Consider the following 22,097-nt stretch of genomic DNA (forward strand, 5'->3'; position numbering starts at 1 on the left):
CACGGTTAATCAGCACCCAGATATACTTCAGTACTGAAAAGAACAAAAATGCTACTATGAATACAAATAGTTTCTCTTGAAATGGTGGTAGATAATAATGTTTTTGTTCAATCCACCGTTACTCCCGCACTCATGAAAGCTTAAAGCGCGGCTGCATGTCCTGAACAGAGGCGCAGGGAGCTGAAAACGCAGGTCTGAAAGTGTGAGGGCTAAAGTAGCAGTGCTGCGGCTCTGCGGATGGATACTACTATAGCACTCCAGTTCAGCGTTACCGTTGCTGTGATACATCTCCCTTAGCAACAGGCACGCGCATATAAAGTGGCTGGCTAGTTTTTAAACGTTAACGTTAGATTAGCTGAATTAGCTATGCTTATTTATCCAGAGTGAATCATAGCTATTAGCTGGTTTTCTTCTCGGTTGGGAAGCGGTAGTCATGCTTGCTTTTTAACGTCTGCCAAACTGTAGACCAGTTAGTTCAGTATAAAGGCAGAAGGCTGTTCTTACTTTTGAAGTAAACTGTCCAAGCGTCGCACAGATGGATCTTGAAATCCGTCACTGCTTGATAAAGACACAGGAGAAAAACGGTAACAGTAGATACTAGCTAGGTTATCGTTTGGGCTCCACAGTTGCAAGTAATTGTATTTCTAGGTCGTAAATTTAACGTAATGATGTCTCATGTCACTTATGGTAACTTAGCTGCAGTGCAAGTTAACTGTTAGCCTAACTATGCAACCTAGTTAGCTGACCAGCTCCAGTGCGTACAGCCATATTCTAGCTACAAACGTGTCAGCCTAAAGTGCCACTGTTTTGCAGACCCTGTAGCTCTGAAGAAAGCGTATGCCGCAATTAAAGATGTTGTCTCAGGAAAAACGACGTCAGATGCCAAATGTTTCCTTCCTGAGCTCTGTGTGTTGTGTGCAGAGCAAGCTTTACGGGTAAGAATTTAAACACACTGTTAACTTAATGTCCCGCTCCATCCACAACTTGACTTGACTTGAAGGAAGTAGTTAACATCAGTACAGTCTACAGTTTGTGGGGTGTGTGAAAATGTTTTCATATAGCTACGTTACAACAAGGCGCTCGGGTTATTAGATCCGCTTTAGTTCATATTGCTTTGCCATGACATATGATACTTGTAGTTGTTGCTGACAGGTAGCTTTATACACAGTCAAATCCATATTTGTTATTCACACGGAAGCAAAATGGTTTAGACATTTCAATAGAAAAATGCATGTATGTGTCAAGATGTCCCATAACAAAGTAGGGCTTTTGAGAGTCAAGCAGAACCTGAGTATTTAGTTGAGCTGTGTGGCCTTAGCAGCTGGATGATTGCTTGGCTGGCGTAACCCGGGCAAATTAGCCACACGGGTGGGTGAGCCTCAAATCATAGTAGCTTGGAAATAAGCAAAAAGTGTCAAAGATTACAGGCGCTGATAAATGAGCTGCATGACTCTCAGAGTTTTTGATTTGCTCTTTTTCCTCTATGGGCTGTATTCATTTCTCTATGCTAACCTGACATAACATTAAATAACCATATATTAAGTGGCCTGTTATGCAGAGAACGCTCCTTCAAAGCTTTATCGTAGACAGCAGAAGCCTTACTCTATAGATTAATTGAATTCAGTATACAGCTCAGTTGAATTTCAGAGAATTGGGCAAACAAACATGAAATAGGGCTTTATAGTGCATCACACTCAATAGTTGATGTAGCCAGTGTGTTCACAGTTGAAGGTGAGGATGCACTATATGAACTGGAAATATGCAATGTTTATGTGGTATATTTTGTATGTCATCTTTGTCTGTAATCGCTGTGTGTCACTCGCATGCCTTCTATGAACATGTGTGACATTTGAATGGCGAAATGAAAGCATCGCACTCTCGTTCTCTATGGGAAAGCCATTTTTGAAAAAACCTCAGGCACTGAGGATAAGCTTGCTTTTACATGCACGCTGCTGAGACGTTGAATTTGGTTTTCCATGGATCTGCAAAATGCATGCAACATCTCAGCCTGCCATGGAGAGGGATTGAATGGAGTGGGGAGGGGGCTTTGCATCCCCACTGCAATAATGCAGTGCTTTCACCCAGCCAGAGTGACAGCAGGATCAGGCTGTGCTTCAGAGAGATAACACTAGCGAAGATAATTGGTCGCTGCACTTTTTTAGATTGCCACATCTCTTTGACATGAGTTTTACTGTACACATTGCTTATCTATGGTCATGGCCAAATGTTCTGTAATAATACAAAGAGCCAACACTTATCCTCTCTTTGGGCCATAAGAGCGAATAAAAGTGTGAATTAGGTCACAGTTATCATGTCTTTCTTTAGGGTTTTTAATCATTTTTTTTAATGAAGTCAGAACATACATTTTTGCAGTCATTGATTGCATAGATTATAGCTCTTTCATTTTGTTCAGTATAGGCTAGTACTTCTGACTGGTTATTCATGCCAAGAAAATTCTAAACATTTCCAGAAGTTAACCAAAAAGTTCTAAAATGGCTGTAATTGTCATGAAATGTTTCAGTTTTTATTTCACCTTTAAGACAAAGGTGCTGTTAATAAGAAGTTGTGCTGGTTTTGAATAACCAGCCTAAATCCAAAGCCGGGCTGCATTAGGAACACATCCTCCAGCTCCCTGAGAAACTGTGGGACACTTGTGTGGAAATTTATATCTGTCTGAAACTGAGCACTGCTACATAATCTATGCAGGGCAAAGCTGAAAAAGTCTGAAAGTGCTGCCCTGCGAGAGCTTTTTAGAGTCATGATTTTCCCACTGGATCGTATTTTAAATGTTAAAATAATGCAGTGCCTTCACTGAATGAAGCAAGCCTTGTTTGAGTGGAGATGCTGCAGAAAGAAAAATGTTAGGTGCATTGAAAGCTTATACAGGCATTGCTCTCCCAATCACATGCTCAAGGAAGATTAAAGTGATGGCACTGTGGTGTAAACTGGATTCAGAAAGTGGCTAAATATTCATCATCTGGGTGCAGGTGAATTTTGATTCATCTGTGCTTGTGCTTTCAGCTGGGCTGTAAGGAGATTACAGAGGATTGCCTAATGATGTATTTTGAGAGCAAACCCCCCCCTAATCAGTTTCTCTGCCGTGCATACTTCTGTCAGGCTCAGTTGAACTCACCTTCCTCTGTCTGCACTGTGGTGAGTAGTCCTGTTACCTGGATTCATTACATGCCTTATAGTCATTTCTGAATAAGTGTGAGGTGCGTGAGTCATAGAGGGTGATGGTGACACATATAGCACGCATAGATCATGAAGACATAGTCCTTCTTAGTGCATGTGATTAGGCACTGTAAGTTGCTACAACATTTTTGTTATTCTCTTGTGTTTCAACAGATACAGCATGGTACCTTTTCTACTGTTTGTCTGTGTCTGTGTTCTATTTCCAGGAGGATATGGATAAGGCTGTGATGTACTATCTGAAGGCTATAGAGATATCCAAAGACAACCCGAGGTAGGCTGTGCAGTTAGCAGGAAAGTGGAGCAGTGCTTTTCCATCTCCTGTCTTGACCAAAGAGAGACAAGTCTGTGCTTTTTTGACATGACAGTCAATGTTGAATAAGTTACTGAAGTTGTGCAGCTTCACTTGTAATGTCTCACAAAAATGCTGTCCTGTCTGTTACAGCTTAAAAGCATCATCTGAAATAAGCTAGATATATTTTGGGAGAGAGCGAGATCTCAAAGGGCTGGTTGAGGGAGTAGAACAACTTGGTTCAAGCCCCAAGACCGAGACAAGACTACACTTAGTACAGATACACATGTTCTCTCACCAAACATTGCTTAAATACTTTACGTCAGGATAACTGCAGCTACAGAATGCCAGTAAGAACTAGAAGCAAGTACGCTCAGCAGTTCATGCATATTACGGTTGCATAGTGATGAGTGGTGGATAACTAATCACTGCTTTCGGTCTGGTATGGAAGTTCACACATACTGCCAAAGCAAAAAATATGTTGGATATGGAGCATGCTAATGTGTGCAGAGCTCCCTGGTGGATAAATTAGCTCTCAAATAGAGTCTACATCCCCTTTTTTGGTGTGATGATTCCCCTTTGCATCCACATCACCCCTGTGGCTCATTTCAAGGCCATTTGCGAAGACCTAGATCCAAGGTCAGCACATGGTGAAAATTGAGATGTACAGAAAAATCAGACAGTGATTCTTTCAACAGAAAAAGCACTGAATAATTGAACTGGTTTCGGTTTCCCTAAAGCACAGCTGTGTTAAGATAATCTTAACTGTTAGAAAGTTTTCAAAGTGATGCTCGCTGTGACATCTTTTGGGAAAACAGATCTTGAATATTTTATTCCCATTCCTGTCTTGACATCTCTCCTTTCTCTATCCCTCTCTTTCACTCTCCCTCACTCTGTCTTGCATTCTCTCTCTTTTTCTCCTTGCTCTCATTATCTCTCACTCTTTGTCTGTCTTTCTCTCTGGCTTTCTTTCTTCTTCTCTCTCTGTCTTGCAGATACCATTTTCTGGTCTTCAACGCATCACTTCTGTACTTTCAGACTGTGCGTGTGTTCTTGCGGCCTGGCCAGCGTCAGCACCTGGTCTCCTCACTCACGCAGGTGCTCAGTGCTCTGGAGGTGGTGCATGAGCCTGACTACGCTTGGCGGGCTGAACTGATGCTGTGGGTGCTTACAGATGTGCACTTTAAATCTGAATGTGTTTAGCAGAAGTTCAGTTATAGAGAGATTTAGGAACATACTGTGTCATTTACATTTAAAATAAATAAATCAAAAATAAATCCAAAATTGAAAAATTGATGCTTCCCCAGCAGAAACATCTGTAGCCAACACTACAAAAGTTTAATAACCTCTTTAGTATTGGTTAAAGATGTTTATTACACTGATAGAAGTAAAGGTACTGTGCTGGTACATTTTTCGTTCATCAAGGTATGAACAATGTAAATATACCCTCAAAGGTACAACAGTGGTTTTAAGGCCTAATTGTGCACCTTAAGTACATTTTTACCAGTGGAAAAGTATATATTTGTATCTTTTCATAACCTGGTTTAACACAGAACAGTCAAATAAAAAGCCTGGAGATGAGACATAATGTGTGGAGTCAATACAACTTAGAAAGTACGATTTCAATGGATTATGGTACAATTATGTTCCCTGACTAAAGGTACTGAGATGTACCCTTGAGGTATCACCCCAGTGACAAGAGTGGTACTGCCCCATGACAGTTTCATACCTTTTTCTCTGAGAGTGTGTCTAGTCAGTTTTCTGCTGAGGAATGTTAGTGGCATGTGTCAAAGCTGTCACTCCAAATAGTTCAACTTCCTTTTGTGTTCAGACTCCTAGTTGAATGCCTAGTGGATGCTGGGAAACACAAGGAGGCAGCTGCTTTTGCCAAGGTCACCTCTGATTTTATAGAACTCCATAAACCTGAGATGTATCCCCGCATTTTCTCCATACAGGTAAATCATTTGCTCTTTCTCCTGTCCTGTCAGTGACACTCTTTATTAAAAGCTTCCTGAACAGCTGAGCCCCTTCACACTCTTGTGGTCTTGGCAATCCATTATCCAAAAGAAGCCAAAAGTGTTATTTGTTCTTTGTTTTCTTATATTTCAAAGTGTCAATTTTCCAGGAATGTTTCAGATTTTAAAATTGTTGTTGTGTGCGGATGTTCTGACATGATTCACAGGTACGACATAACCTTATAGATGCCTCCAAAACTCAGAAGAAAACAAGTCCCAAATTACTTGTCATCTACAAGATGCAGAAGCTCAAAAAGTAAGTTGAATATTTTCTGTGCATTCAGTGGTCCTTTTTCTGTTTTGCTGTGACTCGCGTTATATAATGTAATCAGTTTTCTTTTCCAAAGGGGGTAATTGCACTGAGGGGGATATGTGATATTAGTACAGATACTATTTCCAAACTGTAGATTTTTTTGGGAAGCCTCTACAGAAAAAGTGCCTACTTTGCATTTATTGTCTATTGTACATTTGAATATTTCTGTTAGCCCCAAGATGTTTGCAAGGACCTCTTTCTTTGATGTTTCTTATATAATTTATTTGAGTTAGTGCTGATGTTTTTATATTTGACATCAAAAGGCCCAGCTGTATTGACATACTGTATCTGTTGAAGCTGTAGTGGGATTTTGCTCAAGGCCTGTAAATAAGTCTTGTGAGTTGTGTGGGCCAGTTTTTTACCCTTCAGAAGAGCCCATGGAGTGCATGATCCTGTGCTGTCCAAATATAAATGAATTTGCTTAGCAGAGCAAAAGAAAAGAAGACTTGGTTATCCATCCTGAAATTAAAGTTTGAGGAAACTACTGATTCATGCATAAATCTTGTGGTGCTTAAGTATTAATGTATCAGCAATGTGCCCTGTCATATACATATCTGCAGGTTTTATTGTGCAATTATTTGTTCAGACTGTCTGTCTGTGTTGTCCCCAGCATGGCTGAAGTGAGTGAAAGAACAAACGAGTCTGCTGAACTGAGGGAGATTTTCCTCTTGCTGACTCAATCATCTCAGCCCCAGTCACCTGCCTCTCACAGTTCTAGTCCTGATCTTGATGAAAACTCCCCTATTCTTTTGACTGACAGGTAGGCCAGTGGCATTGTGTAGCTGCGTTATGGTGTTTATGGTTAGGGGTGGGCAACCAGTTATGCATGCTAACCCGATGCATGCTAACCTGCCCCTTTTGCACTACAGTGGCGATAACAGGAACAAACAAAGCAAATTACACATCGGGTTAGCATGCATCCATTTGAAAACTTGTCAGTAAGGCATTTCACTAGTATTTGTTTTCTAGTTGTGCTGGTTTTGTAAATCTTAGGCAGTGATATACACACTGAATACAAAAAAAGAATGAAGCACTATTGTTCTTTTAAAGTTACATTTTTGAACATTAAGGTAAATCAACATTTGCTATCAAGTTAACTTAACCTGGGAGTAGCTGACATTAGGTGGCTACATGTATTTATAACAATATTTTAGGAAATTTGTTTTTTACATACAATTTCAAATGTTGTGAATGAGGAGGTGATAGTGAGGGCCAGAAAGCACAGATCAATGAGAATGAGTGATAATTCGCTATGTCAGCATTACGAGGCTGCTTGGCCTGGCCACTTGAGTGATGCTACATCACAGCTATGAGGCAGCTCGGGCGGGCCACTTATGCAATGCAACAGATCTTAAAACAACCCTCCCAGGGCCTACATCTGTGTGATGTTGCACCATAGTTACGAGTTCCGCCAGGCAGAGAGAGAGACCTTTCCCAGCAGCCAAGGACTCTTTATGGGCCAATTAAGTGACTCTATACAGTAGTCTGGGGAGTTTTTCACCCTGCTAGCCGAGTAACTCTCTGTGAGTTTTGAGTTGTTTTGTTTATTGTTGGTTATATTTTTTGTTATTTCTGGAAAGTATCCCTGGGCTTGAGAAAGGCGGTATATGAGTTAAATTAACTCTCTGAAAGTACAGGGTTGCAGTCTCACTGTACTGAGTTGGCTACTCCTAGACGTTAGCTACTAGCACTATGAACAAATGAGTTTCAATCTGAGGTTGCAGTGCTGTACTAGGTCAGACTGTTGTTGCAATATTCTTAATGCAGTTTAGTTGATAGATTTTAAACTTGTGTATATCTTTAATGTTTTGTTGAATAACAGTGAATCTTACTTATGATAGCTATTTAAAGCCTCAGAGGAACCTGCTCTATTGAAGGCATTCTCCTGTAGTTATGCAGCTGGGGTGTCCCTATGTAAGAAATGTGTCGCAGCATTGTACCAGACAGCATTTGTTTTGGTTAGACTGTAAATGTAATTATCTGCTCATAGTGTGAAAGGGGCCAATTATGCTCCCGACAATAATGAGAAACCATTACTGCCAGAGTATAATAAATCTCTTTTAATGAAATGTATGTGTGTGGTCACTTTTCTTCAAATACCCGTGATGTCTGTACCCGTATAGTCATGATAATATCAGAAAAGCTTGTTGTGACCATGGTAACAATGTGATCTTTTCCTCTCACCCAGCCCCAAGTGCACCTTTAACTAACAGATGGTTTATATATGCAGTATCATTACTAGAGAAGCAGGTGTTGGTGTACATACAGTATCGTTATAGCAGAGAATCTAGTGTGCTGCAGCTACTCTCTGCATAGTCATAGCTTTCATACAAATAAATAAACTTTGGTTTCTGCTCTGTGACAGGACTGAGCTCCTGTTGGAGTTGGCCTTCCTCTCTCTACAGCTGAAAGAGCACAGAACAGCAGAAGACTGCCTTAAGGAGCTAGAAGCCACTGATGCTGCCGTGAGTGGACTAACTACTCTTTACTGACCATCATGCTCTTTCAGATATGCCAAATAGCCAAGCTGTAGCTTGTTTTAGTGATATAGAGGTCAGAATTCTGCATATGTTCTCTTTTCCATGCAGACAGTCGCCCAATGCATTATGATGGAGTGTGTTGAGTGTGAGCTGGCTCTAAAGAAACTGAATGGCCACATTGAGGACTACACCAAAAGCAGTGTGGAGGTGCCAATATGTGTTTGCTTGATTTATGTGTTGAAACTTGGCTAGTGTACTTTTAACAAAAACTTAGCTGAGCTACAGATGGTGTTAATCCATATTAGGTGCTTCATGCTGCCAACAGAAGGCAAAATCAGTTATGTGTCATAGAAAAATGAACGCCTGTATGCTAAAGAGTGTGTACAGAAAACCAAATGAGTTTCATGTTAGTTAGGCTGCTGTTCTACAGTAAGCAGTATGTATGAGCTCTGTTGAGCTTTGCTGTATTTTTTGTTCTCAGGCCCGACTAGCTATTGTTGGCCGATTGGATGCATTGCTCCAGAGGGCAATGAAAGAGGGAGATGGTCACGTGACGCAGTGTGTGTGTGCTTCTTTGTGGAACAGCTGTCTGCCTCTGCTCCAAAACAACCTTCGGAGGAGCATCAAAAGACCTCTGCTTACTCTTGCACATGCGCTGGAGGATATTAACAGGTGTGCACGTGTTTATGTATTTGTTATTTAAATCTGAGTAAAGTGTGTTTCCCAGTTCTTCCAGCTTTTTTCCCTCCATTGATAGTTTTCCATTGGAGCTGTGAAGAAAACTGCTACACTCTGTTGCATGCAGAACACAGAGCTAGGCAGATGTTCTGCAGAACTAATGAATTTGGACTCAAAAGCAGGGCGCAGAAATGGAATAGAAAGCAAATCGGTTCATTCTGAGCAAATCCAATATTTTAACATTTCTGTTTTCTCCCAACACAACGTTCTTTGACCAGTTAGAATAAAGTGAAAAACTAGTTGTTAGGCTATATGTAGGCCTATTCTAATTAAGTAGTGACTAGTGAATAGGCAATTAGACCCGGGTAGCTGTGCTTATGTTGATAACATATTCATATTTTACTGTTTCTGAAGCCAAATAAAGCTATCAGATTATAAGAGTCTGTAATTATTTACCAAAGGTTGTTATGATAGCATAGCATTGTCTGCCATCATGATAACCAAAAAGCAGGGAACAGGACTGATTAAAGTGAGGAGAAAAAAGTATTCAGACACTTTTATTTTTGTAGCCCCATATCATTATGCTCCCACTTTATGCTGAGTATCATGTTCTTGGGATCATATGCACAACCTTTAATTCGCCAACCATGATAAGCTGAATTATTGCCACAGTTCAGTTTTTGTTTCTTCTGATCAGAGTACATTTTTCCAAAATAGTTCTGATTTGTAAATGCTTGTGCAAAGGAATTTTGTGTGGGGTGTTTGAACAGAGATGATTGTGGTGCAGTTTGTTGCTTATTGCTGCTTTCAGGTTGTCCTTCAGCTCTTTTCGAGTGACTGCTGGCTTCTCTCTTACCTTCTGTGTTGTGAAATCTTGCATGGTGCTCCGGTCAAGGGATGACTAGTTTTGGTGCCGTGAAATTTTCCACTCGCATAATACTGAACCACATGTACTGACAGGAATATTTAAGGTCTTTGCTAGGGCTCTGTAGTTTTTTCAGTTTTAGTGTTGTTCAGTAATGTTGGCCTGAGAACTTGCTACTTGCGTGAAATCTGGCATTATCTTTTATAACAATACCAGGTGCAATTTGCACGAGAATATTTTCTTTTTCGCAAGATTGATATTAATACATATACATGATACTTTCATACATATACAAATATATTACTATCTCAATACTTTTTTTCCCCATGTAAGTTTTGTTTTGTAAACATATACATTTGTTATAATATAACTATACGTACCTCCCGCAGTCACTGATCATCAACTCTTGAGATGCTGCACATTGTGCATAAAGTCTTGCATTAAATGAAAGCAGATGATGAGATATGCTGTTGATCCAGAGACATTTGGGAGTTTGGAGGTAAATGAATGTGTACCCCATGTGTATACAGCATGTTGTTGAACATGCGGTGTCAGGTCCATGCTGAGCTGGCAGCTATAGAAGAGGAAGAGCAGAGGCTGGAGCTTGCATTAAAACACCTCCATACAGCACTGGGTCTGGATGAGAACGGCCAGTACCAGCAGCATCTGTCCTCCTCCTTGCATCTCCTTCAGCTGCACACTAGCATCTACGCTACTCCCACACGGCCAGAGGACCAAGCTGCCATGCTTATCCAGCAGGTCTGACCTAAACACTACAAAATTTTAGCTACTGCCTTAGTCATATGGTTTGAGCATAGAGATGCAGAGATGTAGTCAGGGAGCACAGAGACATACTGTTATAATCAGAGGGCCTTTTGTGTTGGAAAAATTTCTTAATATTTATAGGTTCTTCATTCAGTGTCTGTATTTTACAGGCAAAAGAGGGGAGTGGCTGTGAGCCAGCAAAGAAGTGGCGCCCAATGCTGGTTACTGCTGGAATTGCTCTGGCACCTAACTCCTTCCAGATGGTCCTGGATGCAGACAGTGCAGTAAAAGGTGTTTTAAATCAAAATGTTTGGCGGTCATCTTTCTTTTGGTGCTAGAATTTCTGTAAATGTTAGTACACATATCAACATGTCAATGATGCAGATTCCGGACAGATGCTAAAAGCTAAAAGAAGTCTAGATATTTGTTGGGCACTAGTCACTTTGCCATTGGTATTTCCTCTTTCCACATTCCTTCTGAGAGACAGATATATGTCTCTGGTCTCGGTCTCGTTTGATCTCTGTTCTCTTCTGCTCTCTTACTCTTTAAGAACACCACAGCTCCCTGAAGCTTATTAACCATAGGAAGAGCTTCTCTCATTCTGTGTCTGACAGTGATGTGATGCAATTTATGTGAGAGTGTATGTGGGTGAGCATGTGTGTGTGTGTGTGTGTGTCTTGTGGGGGTCAGAGCCTCCAAACCTCAGCCGGAATTCACTCCATTATTCAAGAACCACAGAGACAGGCAAAAAAGGTGTTTGAACTCAGAGCAACAATGGTGCTGACCCTGAGGGACAGTGTGTATGTACATGTGAAGGGAAATGAATAAATTATGAGTGGGGATGTTTCAGTGGTTATGGTGTAGTGGTGTTACACTTAGAGGTGGGATCAGAAGAGTACAGGGTCCTCTCATTCTTAGTATTATTCAAACTAAACCACCAAGACTTAGCTCATTGCTGTGCTTTGTTCGGGCTGTGCATGAAATGGCCCATGCAGTGATGTAACATGCAGCATATGATAATTTTGACCTCACTTTTCCTTTTGCTTGCTGTGATGAATTAAATCAGCATTAGGGATGGATGGTCACAGTTGTGTAATTGGCATTTAACACAAGAAATTGGCATTTAGCTGATGCCAAGTTACTTTGTTGTTTTCTAAGAATCAGGTGGAGCTCTTTGGTGTAGAAATAGAACAGGAAACAATTTGGTTCACTCTGAGCAGAGCCAGTATTTTAATGTTTCCATTCACATTTATAGACCTGTTAGGACATGAATAAATTGTGGCTAGGAAAGCTGTTAGACCGAGCAACTTTATATTGATAAAGACTTGTTCAAACATAGGCTGGAATGTTGCTGTTTCTAAGTCAGTAAGCTGCTACAGAATATGTCAGATAATAAAAGGTCGTTATTTTTTACCAGAGTATGTCATGAAAGCTGAGCACTATGTATCCTATCATAAAAAACAACAAACAGGCCTGATTGTGTATCTGAACACATACTTTGTAATGAGGCTTGTGATGAGAAATGATCTAGGCCTGACAATTATGGGTCTTAGAAAAATAACAAGTTCTATCTTCTCACTTGGTACTATAATGTTTAGAGGGCAGTGGTGAGTAATGTTTGTTTATTTGAGCTTGAGCTGTATCTGTCATTAGTTGGGAGCTATTGAGTTTTGACAGTTAAAAAAGCTAGTTAGTCGTCAGTTTGGCCAAATTGAGCCAATGAACTAAAAAACAAAAAAAGATTGGTGATCACAATAATTTATTTGGTATTTAATTGCTATAACATAAAAGGCTACTGGATATTATAGATGCTATTACATAACCTACCCCTTTATTTAATGGAGAGTCACCTCTCAAGGTGCTGACCAGCGTATGTGAAATGATGCATTAAATGAAAGCATGTGAGACATGCTGTTGATCCAAAAACTTTTGGTATTGATATTAGCATTTAGGTGATGCTGAGTTACTTTGTTGCCTTCTGAATCAGGTGGAGCTCTTTGCTGTAGCGTGCTGTGTTTGTTGTTCAGTTTCAGGCAGCAGCCCCCAGGGCCAGGGCCATTTGGAGCAGCTTGCTGCCAAGGCCCAGCAACACATGACTTGTCTGCAAAGGATAGAAGGTCATCTAGCCAGCCTGGAGAGAGGCGCAGATGATCGAGAGAGGTATGGGGAGCTATGCCCGTTCACCACTCACTTCCCAAGACATCCCAATGTTATGTGTGAATGTATCTGTGTTCTTCACTCGGAACCGCACAGGACTGGCACAGAGTTGTCATGAATTGTCAAGGATGTGTGAGGCAGCATTGTGTAATGAATTGGAATCCTCTTGGACCTCATTAAGATAGCCAGAACCGTTGAGCAGTCCTGCTCAGAAAGCTAGAGAGAGAGAGAGAGAACATACCATTAAGGATAGCCAGCCTCTAGGAAATATCTATTATTTACTATAACCCAAACAAACTAACTAACTAAAAATGTTTGTTCTTGGTGTGTGTTCTCATTTTCCACCAATAGTGGAGAAGAGTAGTACTTCTTGTTTTTTGTAACTTCCATTGTATGCATTCTGGTGGTATGTTTATGTGGAAGGATGAGGTTATGGGCGTCCCTGGTGAAGGCTGCACGGAAACAGGAGGCATGGGATGTGTGCAGGACAGCGTGCCGGTTCTGTCTGCTCTATGATGATGGTAGATGGAAAAACAAACGTAAGTGACAATGAGGTGAATGTCTAACTTCTTGTAAGTAAAGAGTTTGGAGGAGACCAAGATTTCACAAATGACTTTAAGCATTTTGAAACTATATTGTCATTAGTTTGTTCCTCTGTGCTCTCTGTCACCAGTTGATTTGAATATGTATGTGTCTCTTCTCCTGGTCCCAGGTGAGCTGATGAATGAGGTAAAGCCAGTGGAAGGCAAGCAAAGTGACCATGGAGTGGCAGCAGGAGGACTGAATCAGGGTGGGGAGGGAGATCTGCTGCGTCTGTTGTCTGAGGTTCACTTCATTTGTGCAGAGGTAGACCTGATCATTAACAGTCATAGCCTGATTTACCTGCTCTAACAACTGAAGGCAGGATCTATTTGGCACACCCAGGAGTTGCCATATGGCCATCTATAGGCTTGGTACATAAGCTGAAAACAATTTCAGCACAAAATTAGAGTCATTTAGGTGCACAACTCCAGTCCTGGAGGGCCGGTGTCCAGCACGGCTTGGAGTTTCTCTACTCAAACACAGCCAGTAAACCTGCCAATTAACAGATAGATGCAATCAGGTGTGTGTGAGTAGGTAAATCACCAAACTGTGCTGGACATTGGCCTTCCAGGACTGGACTTGTGCACCCCTAGTCTATATATTAATAAACTATAAGATGTTATACCTGTCATCACGGACACCACACCTGCAAATTAAAAAATAAAAAAGGAAAAGAAATTACAGTCTGAAATATGTCAGGGAAAAAAGGTCTCAGTTGAAGAATGGTAGCTGACAAGTTTGTGATGACATTATTAAGACTGCCCTGGACCTCCGGGCTCTGTCCCGAAATGAAGTCTTCAGAGACATTAACTTCCCTTTGAAGCAAACAGAGATGTGAGAGCGGGAGAATTGAGAGAAAAAAGAAAAGCGATGACCTTGACAAAAGCAGAAACGGCTGTCTCTGCTGCTCCTCTTTGATAGCAGCCCATCTCTTTGTTCTCCATGAATATGTTTCCTTTGTTTTTAGAGAGGTCGGCTTTTTCAAAAGGCGTCCCTCTAATTTGATGAGGGTGCCAGGCGGCGGAAGTGCAGGGATTGTACTCCCGGCTCCTTAATCGACCTGTCTCGCTTTGATCCTCTGTCGCAGTATGTTAGAGCCTGGTGCCGGAGGCTCTCAGCAGTTCCGTCTGCTTGGCCCACAGTGACTATGGCTCCCCATCACCAGCTCAGTGTGAACAAGGGTCTAGAAGATGTAGACGCTCTCCAGCAAGAACTTTAATAGGGGCTCTTGAGTATTATAGAGCTAGAGTACAGCTTGACTTTACAGTATCTTGAGATTAATAGAAATCCATTGTTGTTGAATGATTATAGGAAGACAGATCTGCAGAACAAGGATTGTTGACTGCCTTAAAAAAAGTTTATTCTAACCTTAATTTGTCACATGTGTTTCTTTCTCTGTACCATCTTACCACTGCTATTCTTTTACTCAGCTCTTTACACAGAGCACATGACTACAGTGTTTTGTTATTTCTCATAGGCAACCATACACAAACTTCGGTCTGAGGGGGTGGAACTTAATGGCTCGCCTGTTCTACCCATTGAGGGAGTAGCATGCCCACCTGAGGATGATCCTCGCTGGGCTCTGTACAGGTACAAAAACAAGAGTCTCCATTCCTCAGCTCTTTAAATGAACTGCCCACATAAAGAGGGACTCTTATTTAGGTTAATCCATTTTGGGTCATATTCTTGATTAAAGAAAGTGCTAATAATACATTTTAATTACGTTGGTCTTCTGTCATGTTACGTTATGAATATAAGGACAGTTTCATTTTTGTGAGGTGAAATTAATTTCCAGCATTCCTCTGTGTTCTAAAATGAAAACTGGCCATAGAGGCTTTACAGAAGATTGACCAACAGTACCAAGATAATGTTGAAGCACTAGTGTGCCCCAAAGAGTGTGCCCCACTAAGAAAAGTTGGTCTTCTGTCATGTTACGTTATGAATATTGGGACAGTTTCATTTTTGTAAGGTGAATTTAATTTCCAGCATTCCTCTGTGTTCTAAAATGAAAATTGGCCATAGAGGATTACAGAAGATTGACCAACAGTACCAAGATAATGTGGAAGCACTAGTGTGCCCCAAAGAGTATGCCCCACTAAGAAACTGTTTTAGGAAAGTAATCCATTAATGACATGGCTCTAGACTGGACAAGGTACTCATGGGGTCAATAAAACAATTTTTATTCAGCTGCAGCCTTCTTCATAGATTCAAAAATAAAATGACAACAGCCACCCCTAACTGGGGGGGGGGTTGCATGCCATATAATCCTTTTAATATTTGTCAATTTTTATTCAACAGTTAATATAAAAAAAGCATATAGACTAAGGAATACAAAATTGGTAGCTGCAGTGGTCCAACTGTATTGCTTTTGGGGCGGGGGGTTGAGGGGGTGATGTAACTGATAATCGCAATTATGCTAATTATTTTAGGTTATCAACCATGCCTACACTTAATCACAAACACATTCTAGACCTCATTCTAAACTTTTGTCTCCTAGCCACTTTATCTTGTGGAAGTTGAAGTGCTTAGCCTGATATGCTTAGCTCTTCATGCTCAAGCTAACCTGTAAAGACAGGATAATCAGTGAGAGCTCAGCTTTATCCCAAACCACAGCATGCATTTAATGACTTTCTCAAATTATAAGCCACGGGGAACAATAGTCCCTGAAAGCCCATGGCTCACAGCTTGGTAAACAAAGCTCACCAAACACCTTCTCAAATAAGACTGTTAATTGCATAGTCAACAGCATCAAGTGCCTATTAATGTTGTGTTTTGCCCTTTGCTTATGTTAAACAACACATCCTGTCTCTCGTCAGCCCTGAGCTGAGGACACTAGAGGATTACTGTCTTCCTCTCTAACCCATATCATTGTTTCTTCGGTTCTCATTCTCTCTCTCCCTCTCTCTCTTTCTTTGTCTGTCTCTCCTTCTATGTCTCATTCTTTGTGTTTCTGCCTTTTTTGTCCACAGTGATTGGATTCGAGAGCTGTCAGCCTATGCTACAGCTAATTTCCTGCGAGGGGCTGAATTGGGGGCAGAAATTCAGGAGTCGTGGATCATGGCTAACGCAGCTGTGTACCTGTGGAACTATAACAGCCACTTGCTGGCCATGCGGGGACACAGCACTCTCCTGGCCACATTCAGTCGACTAGTGGAGCTACTCAGACAGACAGGCCATGCTGGGTGAGGCAGTGCCTTCAACCCCTGATTTAAGCTTTTTTTTCAGAATTGTTTTATTATGTATGTCTCTTGCACTGAGTATGTCTCTCTAGGGAGGTGGTGCTTCTGGTCTTGTTGTGTGATGCTGTGGCTCAGGGTATCATCCAGCCTTGGTGTGAGACATCTGGACAGATCAAACAGGAGCAAGATAGTGGAAAAGGTGGAATGCAGCAGCAGGCTGACAAGGCAAAAAAAGGTGGAGGAAAGGTCTCAGAGAAATCAGGCTCTACCCATTTCCTTACTTTGGAGGCAGCTGCTGTACAGGACATCAAGAAGGCTTTAGAGGTGAGAGGGGAATGTTGAGTTGATTACTTGTGTGAGTGAAGCTCCCCTTCCCTTGCTTATAAAGGCTTTCAGTCATACAGGTCACTGAGTTGTGTATTGTAGTCCTTGAAGGAGGCCAAGGCATACTATTTATGGACAACAATGTGCATGCTTTGAATGGAGATGACTGTTGGTTTGAAAGAGCTGTGAAGATGGCCATCTCTGTCAAGCTGTAAAATCCTTGAACTATCAGCTGCTTACATTGCTGTCATAACGTCTTTATCCTTCGTGCCAAGTCACAACTCCAGACTGCTGTAACACTGTAATGACATCATAGCTATGAAGGACTGCTCTGCTAGTGATGGTGGTCCTAGACTTGGCATGGTGAAGGAGCAAAATGATCAATTTCTGTTGTAAGTGTATCAGCGTTTAACTTGATCACCATCAGGTTTAACTTAATCTCTAGCAGAGATTTAAATACCATTCACTTGAGCCACTGAAGGCCCTTAGCAAATTGGTGAAACATCTTCAAGATAATATCATGAGAGTAGTCACCTGATTTACTATCATGGCCCTTCTCTTACTATCATGGCCCTTCTCATGGCCCTTCTCTTAAAAGGTGAATCACTGATTTTTTTTTTTTTCAAAATTTCTGCAGAATTCAGTCATTAAGATGTGAGCAAAGTCATTGAGAGTGGTTTGATGTGAAATAAGCTTGGAGCTTATTACAATTGTGGTGATGGGAACCAGTGATTATGATGTCAGAACTAAAATATAGTCATTTTATTTACTATCCAAACACCTATACGTTTTAATATGTAATGTTGATAATGGTAAAATAATGGTAAATACATTTTCTTTTGACACTATTATGCCTTACAACACTCTGCATGTACCTCTATGCCATGAATTGATTATATATATTTTAGGCCAAAATCTTATCTCAAAACTATCATGAAACAATGTATCAGGCCTAAGGCAGCCAATTTGTATTTATTTAATGTGATATTTTTCTAGTGGTTTCTAGTTGGTTTGATCTAAAAAAAAATGGTGCATTTCACTTAATCTTGTTTATATCCTAATAATTTAATTATGCGGAATTTTTTTCATCAAAGGAATTTCCTTTTAACTCTGTAGATAATAATGCAGTCCAGTTCTCCTCAGGCTGTGTACCTTGCCAAGCTGAGCTGCAAAGTCTGATTTTATTGTTGTTTCATTCAGAGCAAACACTAACTTTGTTAGCTCCAAAGTTGTTGGAGGTAACAGTGTGACGGGAGCTTACCTGGAGGACTGCCCAGTGCAAAACCTTGTGTGCTCTGAATAGATCATAGGCCCTTTAGGTCCTGCCTTCATCAGCCATCTGTCTGAGTTCAGGTTCTCCCAGACTGGAACAAAGCACACCAGTGCACCTCAGCTGAAGTGTGCTGTAGTACATGCACTGTAGAACAGGGAAGTTCTCCAAAACTTGTACAGCTTCAGGTGTGTGGGACAGGAATATGGTGCTTAGCCTTGCACAGGACTTTGTTCCTTGCTCAGTGTTTTAATACTGAATTCAGCTTAGCAGATGTTACTCAGAACCCATACAAAACATCAAATTAATTAGAGTTCTATTAATTAGATTCAGGATGTTAATAAGCTGGACCTAATTAGATCTTAATTAACTGGGTTTGTGAAAGCCTGGAGGCAGATCTCCAGGTGCGGTGATGCCTACCTCAGCTCCCAGAAGATGCATATCAAGGAAGATGCACTTCCCCAATGAAATTATACATTCAAACACTCTAGCAGCATTCCAGTGAAATTACGTGTGCAAACACCCCATGCAATTTCACAGTTTATTGCATCAGCAACTACTTTATTGCTTTTCCCTTTCCATGTCTGCTTTAATAGACATAATTGTGTATCATTCCATGTAGATTTAGAGAATCCTCCTTTCTAATTTTTGAAAATATGTGCTGAAAAATTCGATGCTATGAGAATAAGAGGCAGTGAGTCTGAAAGTATGGAGACTCTCAGTGGGTCTGCTGATACTGCCGCACAGCAGAGGCGAATGGAAGGAAAGATGGATGAATGGCTGTGTGCACGCAGTTCTAAAGTGATGGATGGATAAAATAAATGAGAGGAGTGATGTATTTAGGGATGTATTTCTGAATGGATGGATGGACGGACGGATGGATGGATAGATGAATGCTGATATCTTGTTTGTGCTGTAGATGTGCGACTATGCTCTGAGGCTGTCCAATGGGAATGAAGAGAGGGTGCCCATCATGGTGAGGAAACAGCTCATCAGCACATGGGTGAATACCAAACGCCTGCTGCAGCAGCAGATTGGACAGAAACTCGACACTGACGATGAGGTGTGTGTATGTTTTTGTTTTTTTCTTTGTGTGTATTGTGTTTGACATTTGGTCCTTGTCCTCATGATGACGCATTTCTCTTCGTTAATTGAACTGAAGGAGCCAAAATATTGCAGTTTCATTACTAAAGTTAATGTTAGGTACATGCATAGCTTTATTCAGTTACAGTATTACACGTGTTTATGTAAAACTAATTTGAGTGTGCTGTATATATCGAATAACCTCTTAAATAATGTAGTGAGTTTTTTATCAGTCAGACTCAGAGAATGGTTTAAATTGAGCTTGTATAATTGACTAGTAATCTAACCTACTTCCACCCACCTCTTAAATGAGACACAGCAATTGAATTATTAAACAGAATTTAATAATGCCCTCAGCATGTGTATAGTTTCAGTGTTTGGAATTCATTTGACAGCAACATCTTAACGTTACAGTAGATCAGTCTGCTTTGCTGAGCATCATTTGTAGTGCTGCATGAATATTGCTAATGTTTGTGAATATTCACAAAGAAAGACCAGCACAAACGTTGCTCTGCATAAGGGCTCAGTATAGACAGACTGTGAAAACAAAATATGGTGAGACATTAAACATAAAAAAAATTAATTCAGTAAGGTCAGCTAGTAAATGTCTGTGTGGCACCCCTAGAGTAAAGATGAGGCTGTGGTAGCCATGTCCCGTGTGCTGGTTGGAGTGGAGATGCTGCTGTGTAATAGTAATCCCAGACTAATGGAGTTCACCATACCTAGTCTTGGAACGGTAAGAGAACTATGGCCATTCAACTTGTAGTTTTATATCTACAATATCTCACTAACTATGTCTTCTCAAGCTGTTGAGTTGTGTTTTGATATGCAGTTTAAACCTTTTTAAAAACTTTTTGACGATTATGCCTCCTATAAGTCTACCTTTTTTATCTATATCATTATTTCCAAAATTCCATGTCTTTTTTTTCTCTCTCTGTTTCTGTTTGTCTCTCAGCTGGCGCAAATGGCATCTGACTGCAAGTGGTCTGATCCAGTGGTGGAGTTGTATGTGTGGGTCTCAGCTTGCTCGCTTTGCCCACCAGAGCCACGATCATGACCTGGTTATAACCTGCACACAGAATGCCCTGCAACTAAAGGAGACTGCCATTCATAAGGCAAAGGTCACAGCGTGCAGCCTGTAAGTGTTTTTACCAGAAGACTGGAGAAAGGATATGCAAAAGAATATGATCCTATAAAGTTCAGCAGTTGTCTAAAGGTTTAACTCAAACACATTAAATTGAAAGTCTTTTATTTAATAGTCTTTAGACAGGAAAGAAGTATTGCAGGTGGTCATGAAAGGATACCCCATTAAACGTGACTGCCTGGCATAGTTTGGATATTTGCAGTGTTTGTTATATAATCAGTTTATGTTATAGCAGTATTTAAATTCTACAGATTATCCAAGTCATGAAGAGCCAGATAGCGCATCATTATCTTAATACACCAGCTATTTAAAGATGTTTTTAGTTAAAACACTGATTCATTTTGAGTAATGCAATTGATTGTAAACTAAAATGACTTTATATGTGTGAAGGTACAGTGTGAGAACAGTGAAGGAGATGCTTAGCAGCTCTGCATGTTTAAGAGGACTGAGTATGCTCCACAAGTGTGTTGGCAATCCTGCAAGCTATACAGCAGCGCTCGCCATGCTCCAGTCTAGCATCAGGTCTGTCTGCTCAGTCCATCTCAATCCTTGTACTAAGAGCAATTTATATCCTTATACTGACAAATACAGTTGCATGGAAATGTTTGAGCACACCACATTCACACATTCTCTACAGGGAATAAACTTAGATATGGCATTTTTATTGGCAAATTAAGTGCACAATTTGTGTTTATTTGCTGCCAATTTATTTGTTTAAGATAGGAAAAAAGACAAACAATATATATAAATATATATTATACATATAAAATGCACATTTTATGTTTTTTTCCCATTATGTTACATACAGTAAATAAATAGTAGTTGTGCATTACAATGTGCAGAAGTGTATTTTCTGTAACAGATGTGTACTTATTTTCAAAAAAACAACGCTTAGAAAATCAATAAAACAATTTTTTTGTAACCAGGGTCAAAATTTTGCATACGACTGTATTTTTATAGCTATGTTTGGGGCATTGGGAGAAACAGTATTACATTGTAGCTGTCTGTTATATGTACATGACATTTTGTTATACAGTGTACATGTATAATCGCAATAAACCTTGATTAAACTGAATTAAAATTTGGACCAGAAAAGAAACAACTTAATTAGTATTTAATAAGATGTCAGTGCACAATCTGTTATCACAGCCTTTTCTCCATGCTTCTCTTGTGGTTTACACTCTATTCATTAACATACAGTTATTAGATCCTCCACTGTGTTATGCTATGTTTGTAGCCTTGCTGAACAGGCAGGTAGCTGGTCTCTGTGTGGGTCTGCAGCCAAGCACTACTGGAATGCCTGCCTTCCTCTTCTAACCAGTCCTGAGCAGAGACAGCAGCTCAAAGAACCACTGGAGCTCATTGTGAAGGCCCTGACCAACACCTGCCCTCAAACAGGCACTGTAAGAGCAATGGCTTTTCCCTTAGCTTAAAAGTTGCTAAACTCCCTGTTTAATTATATAGTAATTATATGCTAGTGCAGATCACATCCATCTTGCTTAATAATTTGCAACAGATCAGAATGGTTATGTAGATTTTGCACTATTAAATAATCTGCTAAATTGTAATTGCAAAACTTCAAAGTTAAGCATTAAAGAGCAAGTATTTTAGTGTTGGTTTTATTAGCACCCACTTCCCATTGCCCAAGATTAATAGTTTGTAACTGAATTTATGAGCCTTCAGATGTTGTTGCATTGTGCATTAGTATAACAATAATGTAAAAGGCAGCATAAAAGATACTTTTACTCTGTAAACAGG

At 40.4% G+C, this 22,097-nt stretch overlaps 1 protein-coding gene across 1 annotated transcript in view; it reads left to right on the forward strand.

The window, feature by feature from the left end:
* Positions 1-326: 326 nt before the first annotated feature.
* The window catches only part of LOC118810061 (cilia- and flagella-associated protein 46), a 64,175-nt gene continuing 42,404 nt past the window's right edge, over positions 327-22,097 (forward strand). The window contains 25 exon segments of the mRNA XM_036573579.1: positions 327-584; positions 814-935; positions 3,022-3,153; positions 3,402-3,466; positions 4,480-4,644; positions 5,316-5,439; positions 5,667-5,755; positions 6,423-6,572; positions 8,178-8,277; positions 8,401-8,499; positions 8,774-8,964; positions 10,366-10,594; positions 10,771-10,891; positions 12,628-12,760; positions 13,181-13,296; positions 13,470-13,603; positions 14,817-14,929; positions 16,309-16,521; positions 16,611-16,842; positions 19,032-19,175; positions 19,821-19,931; positions 20,151-20,210; positions 20,212-20,333; positions 20,730-20,861; positions 21,577-21,742. Coding sequence (XP_036429472.1) covers positions 536-584; positions 814-935; positions 3,022-3,153; positions 3,402-3,466; positions 4,480-4,644; positions 5,316-5,439; positions 5,667-5,755; positions 6,423-6,572; positions 8,178-8,277; positions 8,401-8,499; positions 8,774-8,964; positions 10,366-10,594; positions 10,771-10,891; positions 12,628-12,760; positions 13,181-13,296; positions 13,470-13,603; positions 14,817-14,929; positions 16,309-16,521; positions 16,611-16,842; positions 19,032-19,175; positions 19,821-19,931; positions 20,151-20,210; positions 20,212-20,333; positions 20,730-20,861; positions 21,577-21,742 — 3,312 coding nt within the window. The 5' untranslated portion in view covers positions 327-535.

The sequence above is a fragment of the Colossoma macropomum genome, unplaced genomic scaffold, assembly GCF_904425465.1.
Source record: "Colossoma macropomum unplaced genomic scaffold, Colossoma_macropomum, whole genome shotgun sequence".
In the NCBI taxonomy this organism is placed as follows: domain Eukaryota; kingdom Metazoa; phylum Chordata; class Actinopteri; order Characiformes; family Serrasalmidae; genus Colossoma; species Colossoma macropomum.